This window comes from Culex pipiens, chromosome 3 (assembly GCF_016801865.2).
Source record: "Culex pipiens pallens isolate TS chromosome 3, TS_CPP_V2, whole genome shotgun sequence".
NCBI lineage: Eukaryota > Metazoa > Arthropoda > Insecta > Diptera > Culicidae > Culex > Culex pipiens.
Window position 1 is genome coordinate 91,715,065 of NC_068939.1, and position 20,089 is coordinate 91,735,153.

General features: G+C 40.7%; 3 protein-coding genes across 4 annotated transcripts in view; 1 reads left to right on the forward strand and 2 right to left on the reverse strand.

Moving 5' to 3' along the window:
- Positions 1 to 2,836, reverse strand: part of LOC120420027 (motile sperm domain-containing protein 2-like) — a 52,284-nt gene extending 49,448 nt beyond the window's left edge. Inside the window, exon 1 of the mRNA XM_039582927.2 lies at positions 2,685 to 2,836. The gene's annotated coding sequence lies outside the window, so the exon portion shown is untranslated. The remainder of the gene's footprint in view (positions 1 to 2,684) is intronic.
- The window catches only part of LOC120430930 (uncharacterized), a 202,216-nt gene that overhangs the window by 106,554 nt on the left and 75,573 nt on the right, over positions 1 to 20,089 (reverse strand). The window lies entirely within an intron of this gene.
- Positions 7,231 to 19,715, forward strand: LOC120420042 (xenotropic and polytropic retrovirus receptor 1). 2 transcript variants are annotated; one of them, XM_039582945.2, is made up of 6 exons: positions 7,231 to 7,416; positions 7,882 to 8,035; positions 11,791 to 13,199; positions 18,351 to 18,593; positions 18,698 to 18,851; positions 19,261 to 19,715. In XM_039582945.2, the coding sequence occupies exons 1-5, from the start codon at positions 7,348 to 7,350 to the stop codon at positions 18,836 to 18,838; spliced, it is 2,016 nt and encodes a 671-aa protein (XP_039438879.1). In that variant the 5' UTR covers positions 7,231 to 7,347; the 3' UTR covers positions 18,839 to 18,851; positions 19,261 to 19,715. The 2 variants fall into 2 exon arrangements, with proteins under 2 accessions (XP_039438879.1, XP_039438878.1); XM_039582944.2 differs by having other exon boundaries at positions 7,233 to 7,416; positions 18,698 to 18,834.

Here is a 20,089-nt window from a genome sequence, read left to right on the forward strand (position 1 = left end):
GTGGAGCTCCAGCTCCACTCTGTCGCTTCCATACAACTGGGAAGGGTGAAAGGGGGAGGGGGATTTTTTGGTTGATTGATGCCTACGGTTGTGTCTGCGGTCTTCGACACCGGTGCATCTTTTCTTCCCAATTCTTCCGTGTCCGATGGCATCCCGAAAGGTGTGCCTCCTGTGCGATGCAGGCCAGCAGACTGAGGCTTGTCGTTCTTAACAATTATGGCGGAGGATATCGCCAACGACGGGGGAAGTCATTATTGGACGTAGGCAGATGCCGCAAGGGACTCATACTGCTTTGACTGTCCACACTTCCGAGTGAGTTCCTGTGGGGCTACCTGTACTCTATCCAGCGTGAACTGTCCACTAGAACCTATGGCGAGTAAAAGAGGTCTATGACTTGGTCGATGGTCCTCATATCAGATCTTTTATAAAACCGTGTTCGGGAGTAGTCCTTAGACACCCTCGGGACTGAATTCCACGTATCTACTAATGCTTAGCTCTGGTCAATTTGGCGATCAGCTTGTCCACCATTGGAACAAAACGCAGACTCGAGCATGGAAGAACGTAGGGGGGGGGGAGGGAGGGAGCGAGAGGAGAGAAGTCCACTGATAAGGGCTAACATCGCGATCATTATCAACGGTCTTCGGGACATCAACGATCGAGGAAGCGGACATCTTCTCCGATTTTCTCTGAGAGGATCGAAGTAGGGCCGTCGCACGACCCGTCTGCTCATGGTAGTTGGGTTCTTGATGATCCACAAATCTAGTTAATCTTTGCCATCCAGTGCGTCATCGTTGACCGGGGAGCCGGCCTATTTTACTCGCCATAGGTTCTAGTGGACAGTTCACGCTGGATAGAGTACAGGTAGCCTCACAGGAAACTATGGCGAGTAAAAGAGGCCGGCTATTCATCTCGTCATAATTCAATTGACATCAACTAGAAGTCAGATTATAAAAAAAAAAGCAGAACAAAGCTGCTTAGCTCCTACTAAGTGTTAATATAGGTATTCGGTGCCCTCTCCCCGTGCCATACCTTCACACTTAGGAGACCCGGGAGGCGGAGTCTTGTCGCAAAAAGAACGATACACGCCTGTGGATCCGTTGACGAAACCGCAAGGTTTAAGAGGGCCACATTATAAGGTGTTACGTCGATTCCGTTTTGTGGATCATCAAGAACCCAACTACCATGAGCAGACGGGTCGTGCGACGGCCCTACTTCGATCCTCTCAGAGAAAATCGGAGAAGATGTCCGCTTCCTCGATCGTTGATGTCCCGAAGACCGTTGATAATGATCGCGATGTTAGCCCTTATCAGTGGACTTCTCTCCTCTCGCTCCCTCCCTCCCCCCCCCTACGTTCTTCCATGCTCGAGTCTGCGTTTTGTTCCAATGGTGGACAAGCTGATCGCCAAATTGACCAGAGCTAAGCATTAGTAGATACGTGGAATTCAGTCCCGAGGGTGTCTAAGGACTACTCCCGAACACGGTTTTATAAAAGATCTGATATGAGGACCATCGACCAAGTCATAGACCTCTTTTACTCGCCATAGGTTCTAGTGGACAGTTCACGCTGGATAGAGTACAGGTAGCCCCACAGGAACTCACTCGGAAGTGTGGACAGTCAAAGCAGTATGAGTCCCTTGCGGCATCTGCCTACGTCCAATAATGACTTCCCCCGTCGTTGGCGATATCCTCCGCCATAATTGTTAAGAACGACAAGCCTCAGTCTGCTGGCCTGCATCGCACAGGAGGCACACCTTTCGGGATGCCATCGGACACGGAAGAATTGGGAAGAAAAGATGCACCGGTGTCGAAGACCGCAGACACAACCGTAGGCATCAATCAACCAAAAAATCCCCCTCCCCCTTTCACCCTTCCCAGTTGTATGGAAGCGACAGAGTGGAGCTGGAGCTCCACTGGCCGTCCGAACATCGCCGGAGCGCAAACATCGGTCGAGCAAACGGAAGCTGCAAATCATTAAATTCGTCGTGTTTTCCGCATCGATCTCCATCTCTCTGGGATAACCTAGCCCGGTCCGAGTCATGTACTTCTCTGGCCAAAAGCTCTTGTTCAACTGGAACCTGAAAAAGACGAAAGAAATCTGGTTAAATTGTTCCACCGAAGTTGAAACCATCATGCCCATTTTTTTCTGACATCAACAACAAACAAGTTGTCAAACGATTTGCCATCGATCAAAGTGAGCCATCAGGGGAAAATTTAGCGAAAGAGGCCCTTTGGAAAATACAACTTCGACACCTTCACTTAATCCACTTATAACTAAGTCAGTTCTGCTCAGATTAAGTTAAAGTGTTCTACAAAATTGTTCCCCATATTATAATTGATATATATCTCAGGTTTCAGCCATTTTGGTTCGGAGGATGATTTTTGCGGTGAGAAAATGTAAAAAAGTGAATATTCTCCATGGAAAACGCATGCAAACTTAAAAGCGAAAGAGCTGTGACGAAACCTGAACCAAAATGGCTGAAAATTTCAGGAGAGCTTCTGTGGACATAGAGCAATGATTTTATCAACAATGCAACGGTCTAGACGACATTTTTGCATTTCCAAGGAGCCCTGAACCACCCTAAGTGGGTATGTATTTTGGGGATGGGGATGCTGTGACATTTGCCAAATTTATGCTAATGTTTAAAGATTCACCAGAGAAACCACTTTATGAGCGCCGTACTTACTTCGCATTTATGTCACGTTCACGGTGAATCTTTTTCGCAGAACTCCAAATCTTGTCAAATATTAAGGTAAAGCTTCAACCTTCAACGACTCCAAGCCCCTCCACAGAGTGTGTCGTCTGACTTAATGCAAAAGTCTCTTCTGTGAGCACATATAAACATGACTTTGAACTTTGTTTCGTTGTCGTAGCCGGTTCTTGACGGTGGGAAAACTTCACCTATTTAATGTTTATACGGCTGTTCGGTTATAATTCCCGCCACCCGCCACAACCATCGATCGTTTCACTTTATGGTAATGTTGTTCTAGTGATCTACTTTTACGCTTTGTACTGTTTCCCGAAATTACTGTTTGGCGGGCACGGACGGTGGGGGCGGATTTGGTTATCAAAGAAAAGTAACAACACCAATTATAGCAACAACAATGATGGAAGACACTGGCCCAAGGTTTTTGGGGAACCACGCGACGCGATACGGGACCCGCGCGTACGACCCGGTGGAAGTCTGTAAACAAACTGAAAGCTTTTCTTTGAGAAAGCGAATCGGCGCGGGGTACCACGTGCGTCGTTAGATGTTGCGTTGCGTTGCGACCGAGGAATTGTTTCTGTAGCGTCGCGGGTATACAATGTAGCAGCGGTGATTTGTCTTGGCTAAATAGAAGGGATGCCATCTGGCGGAAGTTTAGACAAATGAATAATCAATTTTAAGTGATAGTGTGATATCGTTAGTATATCCCGATAACGGAGTTACCTGGATCACAGAATATGCAAATTACAATAAGTTCAATTACGCGCTTCAATACACACTCTGTTCTACAATTCATGATTGCATGATTTCTGGCAATGATCGATACAGCGTGGATGGCAGAAACCGATGATAAGGACGGCTTTTAACGAAAATAGTTCGGTTTTATTGCATATGATTGCAAGGGTTAGTGAATTTTCACGATTTGTGCAGCCTGAAATGGTGATGAGATAGAAAGGGGGGGTACTAAAATTTTCGTAATTAAAAGACGCAACTTTTGGTACCATAACATCTATAGGTCATCGCTGAAATTTTAAAGTTATCGCAATTTTAGTGAAAAAAGTCGATTTTTTCCCGTTTTCGTCGTTTTCTGATTTTTGCGCGTGGCGCGTCGAAAAACCCAGTTTTTATTTTCAAAAAATCGTATCTCAGAGTATCGAAAACATAACTTCACCATTTTTGATATTTAATGTGAAATTTTCCGAGGAATCCGATAAAAATATTTTCAGACATAGGCTCTTTGGTCCCGAGACCTTCAAAACAGCATTTTAAGTTTTCATATGACCTTTTCAAATGTTAAGCTAGATTTTCGAAACTTCTTAATATTTTTCCCAAATAGCAAAACTAATCACCTTTCTTTTGCGTCTAAGACAGCTAAAATCGGATGAAATGGCGCGGAGATATGATTTTTTGAAAAAAGTGGTTTTTGCGAAAATCGACGAAAATTGCCATTTTTCGGACCACCCTAACACGGCGTAGGTCACCCTAATGGCCAAACAAAAAAATACGGGTCTAATTATTTCGGCCAAGGATCCCCCAGAACTTTTTTTCGAATCATGCTGTTTTCGTGGGGAATTGCTGTATAAACATCACGAGTTATTGTGATTTTACAAAAAAATGTTTTGAAAATGTTGGTCGTCGTTGATCATGGCCGTTTATGGTCACCCGCGACAGACACGGACGACAAAACAAAGAGAAACGCAAAAAGTAACTTTTTCAAAACTTTTTTTTCGTAAAATCGCGATAACTTGTGATGTTGATAAGCAGACCCCTTATGTTTACATATCAAATTTTTTGTAATTGTCTGCTCTACAACTTTGTAGAACATTGTTTCACTTTAAAAAACAACCCTGCAAAGTTAGAAAAAACACGAAATTTTAAAATGAAAAATTTTGTTGTTAATGAAAAAATTACCCTTCTGGGTCAATGTTGATTCGAAAAGTACATTAAATTTCCCTTAAAATGACATGTTCCAAAAAATTTTACAGTCGAGTAACGGAAAATGGGAGAATTTTTAAAACTTTTTTAGTGTTTTTTTTCGATGAAAAATACGTTTTTTCGGAATTCTGAGTACGCTATCAAATCGGGCGTCTAATTTTACATAAAAGTCCATTTGACACCAAATTTCTATCTCATCACCGTTTCAGGCTGCAAATTATTGAAAAAGACCTCTTTTTTCGCATGTTCAAAAATGGAAGGGGTCGTACCGCCCCTCCGTCACAAGATGTCAAAAAACGAACCTCGGATTCGTGATCAAGTACAAAAGTTACCCCTTAGGACAAAGTTTCACGCAAATCGAAGAGGGGTCGGGGCAACTTTTCCCGATTTCGTGTGAGTTGGTAGAGAATTACCCAGATAGTATTTCCCCTACATCCGAGGTCGTCGAATTCAACAGTTTTTTTTTCCAAAAAATCATCGATTGCTTGATAAACACTGCGACGCCACTTGCCAAATAGCCACGATGTGATTGGAAAATTTGCACCATAACAATACAGTCCAAACTCAGTTATCCGAAACCTCGATTATACGAAGTTTCGATTATCCGAAGTTTGGTTTTCTGAAGGTTTTTTTTTTTGAAATTAAATATGTATTTATTTAACTTTCTAATAATTAATACATTTCTTTTACATGCTAAGTGGTATGGCCTCATGCTCTTCATCTTTGTTGTATTTTTCGTTTTATTATTAACTGATCACATTTATTTTATTTACTTCAAATTGTTTTACATTATTGCATTGAATCGAATACATTTGGGTAAAAAAGAAAAAAAATCACTTTAACAGCTAATCCTAACTTAAAACTAAAAAAAATAAATTCATTGAATTATTCAAAATCACCAGACCGAGTAAACTACGAACTGTATTTTAAGATGAATGCTCCAACAGTTCTTACTTGTTCCTGGCGAGTTGTCATCTCGATGAAAATGTTCAAAAGTTCTTGTGGTGAAAACAGGTACTGCCTTCACCCGTTGATGTTGGTTGGTTTTCCCTCGGTTGCTGACTGAAGCCAGGAGGTGTTGTATTCTCTGCAACTTTTTGCCGCTGATCCAACGGCAATGGCTGCAGATTTGGAACCACTCGAACAGATCCTGCTTCTGGTGACGCCAAAGCAGGAAAATCCACATCCGTGTATGCTGGTGGTGTTTTGCGACGATTTGGTTGATGCCTTGTCGTCGCTTGCTGCCGAATTTTTACAAACTCAGCACGTTTTGGGCAGCTTCGATTCTTGGTCGAATGGTCGCCGCCGCAATTGAAGCATTTCGCTTCGATTTTCTCGTTGATTGTTTCGCAAGTTTGAGTTTTGTGCTCACCTCCGCAGGTCGCACAACGACTCTTGATGAAACAGTTCCTTCCACCATGTCCAAACTGCAAACAGTTCGAACACTGTGTCACGTCACGGTGGACTGGACGATAACGTTACCAAGTCACGATGATGTTGAAAATTGCCCGAACTGCTTTCAGCTCAGACGGCGTTGTCGATCCTTTCTCGAGATGAACCAGGTACAGTTGATCACGATACTTGATGTCCTTGTTGTGTCTCGTCATCTTGAAGACTTCGATCACGTTCAACTTAAGAGTTTTGAGCTCTTCTTTCAGCACATTCACATCCATGTCGTACAGGCCACGGAGGACCTGTTTCATGGGTCGTTTACCTGAATACTCATGGCTGTTGTATTCAATCTTTGTGTTGTACAGGAAATCCCGAACGTAGTTGTAATCCTTTCTGCTAGGTAGCAGAATTTTGAGTCCATCAGCACACAAGCGAATGGAAGCTCGTAATGCACCAGATTTGATAAACCCGGTCAGCCACTTTCGCACCGAATCCGATGACGATGTTATCACAAAAATGGGTGGCAACTTTTCCCGTCGTTCAAATTCTTCCTTCTCGCTTACGTCCACAGGGAGGGTAGCGAATTGGTTTCCAGACGAATTTTGAGCGTCCTTGCTCAAACTGCCTGGCTTTGCAGGTAGCGCTTCGGCATTTTTTAGCTTCTGCCGATTCTGCTGGTGAGGACCGCCTCTTTTTCTTGCCGTGAGGCATTTTTGCACTTTTTAAGCACTTTTCAGGAGCTAATATCCAGCAGTACCTCACTGATTGGTGGTCAACAAAGGAATCTTTTCGGAAGGTTTGTGTAACCCACGTGGTAAATGTTGGACTTTTTGAAAAAGTAAACGAGAAATGATTCGCACTTTCCATGTGTTTGATTAGTTTCTCATATCTGTGAGATATCTCGGGACTGTGCAATTTCTCATTCCAGGTCTCAATAGAACTTTTTGCGGAAAATGAAAGCTTCTGTCAAACGTACTGTACGATTCTTCCTTTTGTTTTTTGCCAGAATGCACCCAATGATCGCAAGATTTCCATTAAATACAATGTATATCCAGATCTCATCTTGAATCCAAACCCTCTCAGATCATCCTACAGTGCCATCTCTTGCACGAACGACGCCACACCCGCTACGCGTTTTCCACGAAAATGCTCTGCCCCCACCCAAACCGGTTCGGATTTCCCCTCGCATTTTCCATCGGTTCTGGCCAGAAACGCCATCACGGCAAGTGTCAGTCGGTCGAGTCGCGTCTCGCGCTGGATGTGGCGCTGATTTTCTGCAAATTTCCCTCGGTTGCACCGCCGCCAGCCAGCCAGGATGAAGTTCGCCGAGCACCTGGCGGCCCACATCACGCCGGAATGGCGGAAACAGTACATCATGTACGAGGTAAGTGGCTGAAAATGTGGATTTTCCACGGGCGTCGGATTTGACCCAGCTTGACCTACAAAAATTATTGTGGAAGAAACATCCGAGCGCGAACTTGGCCTGAAAATTAAGATCCGTCCCGCCCGCCGTGCGCATGTCCGCCATTTTTAGTCGATCGATTTTGTGGCGCCTGCGCAGCACGCTTTGTTTACATTTTCCGCGAGGAAAACCGACTGTTTACATTCGATCAGCTGACGAGGACGCGTTGCCGTTGGTTACGAACCGGTACAGAGAACCGCTTCCAGGGATGATTTCCCCTCTCGAAAGGGGAAAGCGGTCGAGGTCACGTGCTTCTTCCAACGTGCTCCACGTGCTCTCGCGCGTTGTTTGCAAACAATGCAACCTGTTGGCATGCAGCGTCCGTCTGTTGGTAAACAATCTATTCGGGGATCTCGCTCACCGTTTTCTCTGTTTCTCTCGTTGCAGGAGATGAAGGCTCAGCTGTACGCGGCCGTCGAGCAGTCACCGTCGGCCGAGCTGGTCGACCCGGAAGTGCTAACGCGCTATTTTGCCAAATTTGACGAGCAGTTTTTCCACTACTGCGACAGTGAACTTGCCAAAATCAACACTTTTTACTCAGGTTTGTTAGAGATAGGTTACTGTCGTTATTTCTAGGTTAAGGATAAAACAGGATCCAATTCAAGCAAAACAAAGCCGAAGTGTAAACAAGCAGTCTGTCCTGCTTACGTCAGTGGATGTTTACATTAGGAACAAACAGGACAGACTCTTTGTTTACACTTCGGATTTGGCCCATTTCCATTATTTTGCTTGAATTCTCATAGAGATGCGAGTTCAAGATGGCGTCCAACATGGTGGTAAATTGGAAAACCAGCGATTAAACATTTCTACAAACAACCGCTCACATTTAACTTATCAGAAGTAGTTGAACAATATTTAAAGTACAGTGAGTCAAATACTTGTCCGTACCCCCCCGTACGGAAAATGTTTGTGATATAAAAGTACATAAAATTCGACTAAAGTGCCATGTTTTATACATCAATCGACGCGGCAGAATGTCCTCTTTAAGACACTGCCATTGGATTCGCAAAAAAATACAAAAATAGTTTACTAAAAAAAGTAAAAAAAAGAGATCAAATAATTGTCCGTACCCCTAGTAAAAGTACAAAATCTGATCGATTTAGGTGAATTTATTTATGAAATGTTGTTTCTGTGTCAAATACTAGTAGCTCTAGCCAGTTTGTGACAACTTTAAACTTCTGATAACTTTGTTTAGTTAGTTTATATTAATAATTGGTTTAAATTTAGTTTTTTAAGTAAAACTTATCAAAACATTAGTTTATAAACAACTATTTTTATAAAATTGCTATATTATGTTGTAAGAGTCTCTATTGAACAAGTTTCAACAATATTTGTTCAAAATATACATTGTTTTCATCTTTTTATTGACATTTTTCGACCAAAAAAACTGTTTCAGAACAATACCGTTAAACAATCCGGATTGTCCCGGAACCGGTTTAACCCCTCGGGGGGAAATTTTGTGGTGGTCAGATAGAGGACAAAAAAACCCACCTCTTGCAATTTGAAGCATCCAATTTCGAGCCCGATTACGAGTCCCTAGACTGAAATTTGAAATTTTCACTTTCCGTGCTGAGAATTTCTGTACCGTCCTGGGTCAGAATGTTTTGCTTGGGGAATTTGAAATTTGTAATTTGAAAATTTCAAATTTCAGACTAGGGACTCGTAATCGGGCTGTAGTGGACGAAATTGGATGCTTCAAATTGCAAGAGGTGGGATTTTTTGTCCTCTATCTGACCACCACAAAATTTCCTCCCGAGGGGTTAAACCGGTTCCGGGACAATCCGGATTGTTTAACGGTATTGTTCCGAAACAGTATTTTTGGTCGAAAAATGTCAATAAAAACCCGATTTAATCCCACCTGGGGTGAGATAGAGCCTTTCTTACTAAAGAATATAACAATAGCAAGCTTCCCATGCGTCAGTGACAACGCACACCGCGGTTTTGGTTTTTCTAGCTTCGGTACGAGCCCTTTTGTGTGTTGGTATTTTGGTTCATCGTACCATCGTACCGAACAAAGCAGGCGGTGACAAAAAAAAATGAAAATTTTGGGAAATCTGAAGAGATACCCCCTGGATCGATTCTTTAGGCAATAAAAAGTTACTGTGCCAATTTTGAGTCAAATCGGTTAAGGTTAAGGGGTCGCTTTTTATCGTTGAAGTGGGGAAAATCGCTAAAATGTATGGGGAAAAACATCGCTTCAGGATTTTGGCAGCAGGTGGCGCAGGTCTCGCCCAAAATTGTCCAAGTGTGAGATTCTTATAGGAAATTTAATTTCCTGCAACTTTGTCGAAGGGTGCAAGAAGATCCGAGTTGATCCTGATGAGTTATTAGCAATGCGATGAAATGAAATTGGCTTAAATACTTGAAAGAATATAAGGGGTACATAAGAAAATAATTTTTACTACAAAAATCATCAAAAATCAGGATCAACTCTGATCGTTTTGCACCCTTCGACAAAGTTGTAGGACATTAAATTTCCTACAAGAATCTCACTCTTGGAAAATTTTGGACGAGGCCCGCGCCACCTGGCAGAAAAATATTAAAACGATGTTTTTCTGCATACATTTTTGCGATTTTCCCCATATAAACTTCAACGGTAAAAAGCGACCCCTTAACCTTTACCGATTTGGCTCAAAATTTGCACAGATACTTATTTTTGCCTAAGGAATCGAATCAGAGGGTATCCCTGATGTAATTTTTTTTATTGTCACCCTAGTACACACCAATTTCTCATTACTGAATTCAGTTAAATTTACTGAAATCTGCACTACTGAATTTGCAGTAAACGAAAACTTGCTGAAATTTCAGAAATTTTTGACAGCTCAATACAAATTTTAACTGATGTTCAGCGAAAAACTAACTGAAAATGTCAGTAGTGCAGTTTTCAGTAAATATTAACTGAAAACGAACATCAGAATTTGCTGTGTAGAAAGCCATTGGCGTCGCCAGCATTGAAAACTTTGAAAACGATATAAACGATAAAAAGCTTAGAAAGCTCCTATTGGAATCCAATGAACCCTGTTAAATAAACTTACGAAATCGTGAAAAAAATTAAGTCTACTTTTAGGCGATTTAAGGAGCACACGGGAAACAAATTGATTGTAGCCGGATGAATGTCCTATGTCACAAAAGTTTTTGCATAAACATTGGAAAGTTATGCAAAAACGGACACGGCAAAAGAAACCGAAAAGCTACGATATCTTACATGTTGTAGGAAACATCGGTAGACAAGCTACTACAAAACGAGTATAAGTCGAGCCATAAAATATATGCGCCAGCATTCTCGCGCCAGTATTCGAAGCTCAACTTGACAACTTGGCGACGAAGCGTCTTAAATCGATGCAGTGTGATTTTTTGGCGATTTTTCCGATAAAAATTCATGCTGAATCGACATATTTACGAAGATGAAAATGACGTCCAGCCTTAAAGTAAAACCTATACCTTTCTTTAGTAAGAAAGGCAAAAAGATGAAAACAATGTATATTTTGAACAAATATTGTTGAAACTTGTTCAATAGAGACTCTTACAACATAATATAGCAATTTTATAAAAAATAGTTGTTAATAAACTAATGTTTTGATAAGTTTTACTTAAAAAAACTAAATTTAAACCAATTTTTAATATAAACTAACTAAACAAAGTTATCACAAGTTCAAAGTTGTCACAAACTGGCTAGAGGTACCAGTATTTGACACAGAAACAACATTTCATAAATAAATTCACTTAAATCGATCAGATTTTGTACTTTTACTAGGGGTACGGACAATTATTTGACCTCTTTTTTTGACTTTTTTCAGTAAACTATTTTTTGTATTTTTTTAGGAAAAAGTTTTTTGCAAATCCAATGACAGTGTCTTAAAGAGGACATTCTGCCGCGTCGATTGATGTATAAAACATGGCACTTTAGTCGAATTTTATGTACCTACTTTTATATCACAAACATTTTCCGTACGGGGGGGTACGGACAAATATTTGACTCACTGTAGTTTTTGATGTGTAATTCAAGGTTGCAGTAATTTAAAAGTAGTTTGATTTACTGTTTGCACTATCTGGGAATGAGGCATTGAGAGCGCAAAACAGCGTTCTTTACTCAAATTGGCCCAAAATTCATGTGTGACAAGATGTTAGGTCTATTTCATCGCCTGCTCTCGAAAATCAAAAAAGAATGAGTATAAAATCGTTTTCATGAGGTTCGGCAGAAGTTTACCTGTAAAACGGTTTGTTTCATGCATTACAATTTACGAAATTTGTTCCTTGACTGTATCCTATAAATTTGTGTTTTTTTTTTCATTTCAGAAAAACTTGCCGAAGCAACCCGAAAATTTGCCAACCTCCGGACGGAACTGAGCGAAACGCTCGAGCTTGAGGAAAGCACAAAAAAGAAAAAGGACAATCTGCACCGGGTTAAGAAGAATCTGCTCCGCAAGAAGAACGTCTCGGTTCGTAAGATCCAGGAGCTGAAGCTGGCGTTCAGTGAGTTTTATCTGAGCCTGATCCTGCTGCAAAACTACCAAAATCTAAACTTTACCGGATTCCGAAAAATCTTGAAAAAGCACGACAAACTGTTGAACGTAGACTTCGGGGCACGATGGCGAGCGGAACACGTAGAATCGGCTCACTTTTACACGAACAAGGACATCGATCGGTTAATCCACGAAACCGAGAACATCGTCACGAACGAGATCGAGGCAGGTGACCGGCAGAGGGCCATGAAGCGGTTACGGGTCCCGCCGCTCGGTGAACAGCAGAGTCCGTGGACGACGTTCAAAGTTGGACTGTTTTCCGGCTCGTTGGTGGTGCTTTGCGTGGCAGTTGTTCTTTCCGGCATGTTCCACGTTAAACGAGACGATTGGATCGTGGCCTTCCGACTGTACAGAGGACCTTTGCTGTTGGTTGAATTTTTGTTTCTTTGGGGCATCAACGTGTACGGTTGGCGATCATCCGGTGTAAACCACGTGCTGATATTCGAACTGGATCCGCGAAATCACTTGTCCGAGCAACACATCATGGAACTGGCGTCAATATTCGGTGTTATTTGGACGCTAAGCGTCCTAAGTTACCTGTACGCTGAATCACTCAGCATACCGGCATATTTCAGCCCACTTGCCTTGTACTTACTAATGGCGGCCTTCCTGTTGAACCCAACCAAAACGTTTCGCCACGAGGCACGCTTCTGGACGATCCGAATAGTCAGCCGCATCCTGATGGCACCATTTTTCTACGTCAACTTTGCCGATTTCTGGCTGGCCGATCAGCTCAACAGCATCGTTCCGGCCTTTCTCGACCTGCAGTACTTCCTATGCTTCTACTCGACAATCACCAACTGGAACCACGCGGACAACCCAAACCAGTGCATCGACAACTCGCTCTGGATTCGACCGATAGTGGCGATGCTGCCAGCGTGGTTCCGAATGGCCCAGTGCTTGCGCCGGTTCCGGGACACGCGTGAGGCCCATCCTCATCTTGCCAACGCGGTCAAGTACTCGACGTCGTTCTTCGTGGTGGCGTTTTCGTCGCTGACCCAGGCCACCCGGGATCAGTACGAGAAGAGTACGGACAATCCGTGGTTCTACATGTGGATCATCGCGTCGATTGTGTCGTCCTGCTACGCGTACACCTGGGACATCAAGATGGATTGGGGTCTGTTTGATTCCAAGGCGAATGATAACAAGTTTTTGCGGGATGAAATCGTGTACAGTTCAACGGTGAGTATAAGTCAAGAGCAATTCCATGCCAAATAGGGAATCGGTTGTACCCCACCATCTCCGATTTCAATGAAACTTTGTTGACATGTTATCCTACGCTTATATAATCTATTTGTGTATATGGAGCCAGTTGCACACGATAATGATATTTGAGAAGGGCGCAAGTTATAAAAAACATTTTTGTAGGTATTTCGTAATTTAATTTAATAATTTAATATTTCTGTATCTCGAAGCCGTTGCATCATATCAAAAAGCGGCCAAAGATAAACTTGTAGGAAATTTGACGGGCTTTCTTGAAAAAACACTGAAAAAAACATGGGTTTTTTGTGGTTTTTGGCAATTTCTATATGACAGACTTGATTCTATAGATTCTACATTCTCAAAAATTTGGAACAAAAAAAAATCGTCACCTTCAAATAAGACTTTCAAACCACTTTTGGATACGATGCAACGGCTTCGAGATTCAATAATGTTTAAATTACGAAACATAAAAATATGGTATACACTTGCGGCCTTTCATATTTGTCCCTATTTTCGGCCTAGTACCTATTTTGGGTCTACCAAACTTAATTCAACGAAATTGAGCATTTTACCAAATCTGGCAGGGATCTGCCACTTGAGAATGATTCGTGCTATCATTATCTTCATTTTGGTGGGCAAGAATTATTTACTTTTTCCTCTAAATTAGATATAATGCAATAAATATATGACTCTTCACATTTTTCTTAGCAAATTGCAACTTGCCCACTAGGCCCAAAATTTTCACCACTTTTGCTTACCGCTTCTTGGCACTCAGCGTCAAGGCGTTCATCGCTCAGCACACGAATGAGAGCCGTCCCCCGAATCTCCAACCACCGGCAATATGTTTTTATTGGTGGGTTGCACAATCCCGTTGCAAAAAACAAATACTAAACTGCCACCAAATCAATATAAAAACTGATTAAAGTCTCTCGAAGAAAATGGTTCTATTTTCAGTCCATTTGAAACTTCTACAAATTGTGACAGTGTGTGTGCGCCTTTCACAAGTTACAGTCTTTCTTGCATATTACGGGCTTGTTGTTTGGCTACGCAACAATTGTTTAATTATGTTTAAAACTCGTAAAGAATGATATAAATCATGTCCAAGCTAATTATGCACGTAATGCAAGTGAAATCAATCATTCTAATGTTGATTTGTGGCTTAAAACATCACAATGATTTAGCATATTTGTCGACCGAATTTGTGCGGCTGTACTGTACGAGCTGGGGCTAAACCGTACGTCAAAAAAGTTCGCCACTTGCTTCGAGATTTCAACCAATCAGAAGGTAGGCCGAAAATATGCACAAAGAAGGTCGTATGCTAGGAGCAATATCCCCAAAATAGGGGCAAAAGTGTTTTAGTTTTTCGTGCTTTTACAGCGATATGAGGTATTTTTTTATCAAAATGTTGATAATGTACCAGCTCAAGCATTAAAAACCAACTTATTCATGTAAAACAGACTAGGCTGCCAATAGCAGCCTTTGAGAATACACCAAATTAAAAGTGCGCTCTGCTTAGTAGGCCCAAAATAGGGACAAATACGCTATGTAATTATCGATGCAACTAGCTTCATATAAACAAAAATGGATTATATAAGCGTAACATGTCTACGAAGTTTCATTGAAATCGGAGAGGGTCGAGAAAAAGGGATCTACAAAATTCCTGTTTTGGGTGGAATTGCTCCAAACGGTTGTGTTTCCTCCCAGTTACGAAATATTCTAGCCGAGTTGGTTCTGCCAGAATCCTGCTAGAACGGTAGAACATTTTTGCTAGAATGCTGTAAAAATATCCAGCTCTGTAAGAATTTTGCTAGAAAGTCTTGACTGGGCTATACTGTTTTAAGTTATCTCACAATTTTAACCACATGCAAATTTTAATGATTTGAATGAACATTTTTAAGATTGAGTCTTGAAATGCACAAAATTGAACACGTTTCCATTCGAAATATTGATGCATCGATTGCTGGATTTGAATTTGAGAATATTGATGCATCGATTGCTGGATTTGCCCCCTAAACAGTCCCTCAGTGCTGAAGCACATAAATAATTTGGCTTCTCCAAATTCTCACTTCAAATTGAAAATAAAACAATTTTGACCGATGAGTTAAAAGCGCCAAGCATAATACATAATTTCACAAAAATAAATCATCCAAAAATTGACGCGTACAGTTTTTTCTGAGGGAGAACAAAATCTGTTTGAAAAAACCAAGAGACCTTGTTGCTAACTAAGTTTTCGTGGAATACCTCAACCGCCATGCGTCTCCATGTTGGCTTCAATTTCAAGAAAACATTTTAATTAGATTGCCTGGCAAAATTTTACATCCTTTTTATGGCATTTGTCAACATAATTTAATCACAGACAACAGACGTTTTGGCTCGATCACCACCTTGTGTAAAAACATGCAACGGTTTTATCGAGAATGGCAAGCCGTTTGTGGCGCTGTCGTCGCAGAGGAGATTTGACAACTCTCCCGCGCTGCTCTCAAGTGTAAACAACAACATTGAAAAGCACGTGGTTGGGCGTATTCTCATTCTCATCAAAAGTTTCATACCTTTTTTTGTCGAGAAAATTGATGTTTAGCGCTTTGAAAATGTAGGAAGTAATTATTTTCAGTATCGCTTCACATAACTGTTAGTTAATTTCAGAGCAAAAAAATAATTTGAATTGAATTGAATTGAATTGAATTTATTTATTTTCTTTTTAAAGGCAGGAAAAGCCACCAAAGCAGTGGCACCAAAAACCTACTTCTTTTTGTAAACACATAATACAAAACATAAATACATGAGTAACAAAATACAAATAACACGGCTGGACCCAGAGCTCCATCTTCGCGAGGAGCTCGGTTGAGCTGGACTCCTACACTCCTGGCTGAATCATCTGAAAAGGAACAAAAGAAAGAAAAGGCAAAGCAGGATTAAATAATTCAACGATAAAAAAAACAAACAGAGCAACAGTATCAGTTCAATTGAGTTACGAAATGGAAGCAAGAAAAAAGAGAAAAAAAAAAAGAAATTATTAAATCTGGAAATCGTAGGATTTGAGAAGTTTCTCTAGGATAGCCGGTTCAGACAGGAAATTGGTTAGCTGTTTTTTGAAAATAGATAGGCTTAAGCAATCACCAAACTTGTTTGAAAAAAAGTTATACAATTGGGCACCTTTAAACGTAATACTTCGTTCGCCAGCTAAAGTTGAAACATTGGGACGCTGTAATGAATCGTGGTTTCTTGTAAAATGATTATGAGTGGAGGGTTTAAATTTTGTATTACTATGAGTTTGATTTGCTAAACATGAATAAATAAAACAGCATGATTGAATGATGTAAATGCCTCTTACAGGATAAATATTTTTGAATTTAGTGTACAAATCAACGGAATGACTACGGATTGGCAAGTTAAAGATTATTCTTAAGAATTTGTTCTGAGCAATTTGAACTTTGTTAATAAGAATGTTACATGCGTTACCCCAAACAGCAGTTATATACGAAAGAAGAGAGCTAAACAATGAATGATATATTAACAAAAGGACACTTAAAGGTAGTTTGTGTTTGATTTTATAAATGATTCCAGTTATTTTGTTAAGCTTTAGTAATAATGAATTTATATAAGGTGACCAATTAAGTCTGTTATCTAAGATGATTCCAAGATATTTGCATTCATCTATGACTTTAAAATCAGGAAAACTGTTTTTTGTTAGTGTCAATCTGTTAGGAATGGAACGATTAGAGTTTTTAATATTTATTATATTTGATTTATTAATATTCAAAGTTAATTTGTTAATTCGGAAATATTCAACAAGGGTTTTGAGATCATCGTGCAAGTTTTTATCATTTTCGGAAGCAGACTTGTTAAATATTATACAGAAAAGAAGAATCGTCAGCAAAAAGTTTCAATTTACCTTTAAGAGATAGGAATGCTAAATCATTTAAGTAAATTATGAAAAATAATGGTCCAAGTACCGAGCCTTGTGGAACACCTACATCAATAAATTTAATATTACTTTTAATACCATCAAAACTTACAAACTGGGATCTATTAGATAGATAACTTTTAAACAAATCTAGAGTAACACCACGAACACCAGCCCGTTCGAGTTTAGCTAACAAAATATTATGGTGTCAAAAGCTTTAGATAAATCCAAAAACAGTCCAAGCACATCCTCCTTATCTGTGTGGTGCGAGCTCTGTCGCCGTTTTCACACCAGATCAAACTGTCAAAATTACATAAGCGTTTCAAGGCTTTCAACGCTCATGGTATGGCAGATTTTGAAATCAAAATATATTTTTTCAAAGTTTTTTTTAAATTTTATTAGGCTTTTAATGAATTTGTATACTTATAAATTGGTTTATGTCAAGCTTCGTGTGTGTACCGGGTTCGAGTTAGCTTTGAGCTATTCAGTTTGACAATTCTAAACCGACCAAAGAGATGGTTTAAAAAATCGTTGTTTTGTGAGTTATTTCAATTTTGTTTAGTCTTTTGTAATTTGTGAATCAAATCTGGATTCGTTTCAGATTATTGATGGCCGTGATTTGCGTTAAATGTGGTTTCAATTTTGCGAAATTCAATCAGTTGGAAATGGTGGAGAAAAACAACAACTTTTTAAAAAAAACATAAAAAAGTATGATAAAATTTACATGATATCACTTCAATATCTGGTATACCATAATTTTGTATGTACCTTGACCATAACTGACAGCTCGCACGACCTAGCTCCTTATCATCTAAGTGGCGTTGAATTTTATTAACTAAGTCAATTACTGCGTTAGTTGTAGAAGATTTCTGTCTAAACCCATACTGTTGAGTGCAAAAGAATTTTGTGCTAATTAAGAAGTGATTTATTAAAAAAAATTGCATCGCCAAAATCAAGTTGGTGAGAATAACAATACGGCTTCTGCAAAAACTGTGGTGCACTGCAGTCTACATCCAGGCTTATTCTTGCAAGTGGCAATAGACTACGAGATGGCGTTAGTGTACACCCGCCATGTTTTTACACACGATTTTCAAATTATTTTGTTCTAGCTGCTACGTCTGTTGTCTGTGATTTAATTATAAATTAATGCGCAAACTTGTAAGAAGCAAAATGTGGCATATTAGATGTTCCATTCTTTTCAAAACCTTTCCCCTCCCTACTTCCAGTGGTTCTACTACTTCGCCATCGCCGAGGACCTGGTCCTGCGGTTCGGCTGGACGCTCTCGATGAGCCTCATCGAGATGGGCTACATCGACCGGGAGATCATCGTGTCGTTTCTGGCCCCGCTGGAGGTGTTCCGGCGCTTCATCTGGAACTACTTCCGGCTGGAGAACGAGCATTTAAACAATTGCGGTAATTTCCGCGCCGTGCGTGACATTTCCGTCGCCCCGATGGACTGTTCCGACCAGGTATGTGGATTAAAATGTTATTTGTTAAGATGATTGTTATTCCGGATGGTGCCGTGGCGTGTGCCAATCAAGATAATTTCACTTAAGCGGAAATCTCATTTCAGACAACGATCCTGCGTATGATGGACGAGGAGGACGGCGTCCGGAATCGGCGCACGCTGAAGAAGGTCAGCGGCGGCAAGAAGAAATCCGAACAGAGGCTTTTGCTACGTGACGCAGAATCGACGGAGGACCTGGAAATGTAAAGAATCACTACTGGTTGGGACCATGCATGCGTTCTGTTTACAAATTTGCATACCATAAGTTCGGTGTTTACTGTGTGTAGAGAAACTCTGCAGCAGATTCACAATCAGAACCATTGTCAGTCATTCACGACGACGACGACGACGGCGACGCCACTATACAACGTCGTCACGTGCGTTTCACGCAGAGCATGTGACTTCTGATGTGACTTGAATTGCATTTCATCTTTCTGTGTCTGCCTTTAGTTAGTTCAGAGGGAAGCCTAGCTTCAGTCGCTGTGATTTGTCGTTGTAACGCTTTGAGAATGCCCCCATCCCCCTGTACTGCTTCCGTAGAGATCAAATGTGGAGATAAATCTATAATTACCCCACCGCCTTACCCCCCGTATCTCTCCTCTATCTCTCTCTTTATGTGTATTTCGCAGGAATCAGAGTAAAAACCGGAAGGTCCAGTGGGAAATATAGGCCACGGCCATCAGCGGACGCAAAATTGGGTTATCATCCATCATCACCCCCCTAGACCCACTTCCTCCTCCCTTGCACGCGCAAATCCTCCTTTCCTCGGCACGGTGCACCACCATCACCACCACTAACAGGAAAGTTTCCCTTTTTACCGCCACTCATGTGGATAACTAACAACTCATACAACCCATTTCAATAGTCGTCATAATTTGTACAACAACTTGTTCGACACGCGCGAGAGAAATAAAACAAACAAAAAAATCACTTGGATGTACTGTATTATGCACACAGGGACGTAAATGTATGTGAATGAGAAACAATCGTGAAACGACAGATGGATATTATTTTTAAAAAGTGATGAATGCAGCGAGGATTGTTGAAAAGAATTGGAGGAAAATATATGTATTGATTTATGAAAGGGTGTTGTTTTATTATTCATCTCGAGAATGTCCATAACAATTAAACTACCCCTTTCAGTTTTTCCAGAGTATTACAATGTGAAACTTTCCGGAAAGAATACCTATGCAACAATATAATGCATGCAATACCATCATCAATGTAACAAGAGTTCAATCGAAATGCATACCTAAATTTTACCTAGTACTAAGATACCTGATGTGTGTGTGTGTGTGTGTGTGTGTGTGTGTGTGTGTGTGTGTGTGTGACCAACCAAACGGGACCATGCGGCCGCTTCTTACAAATTGAGTTGTTGCCATGTATTTTCAGATTTTCATTCTATACATAGGGCAGCGAATGACCAAGAAGGTTAAAGCTGCCAGAAATAAATGAATT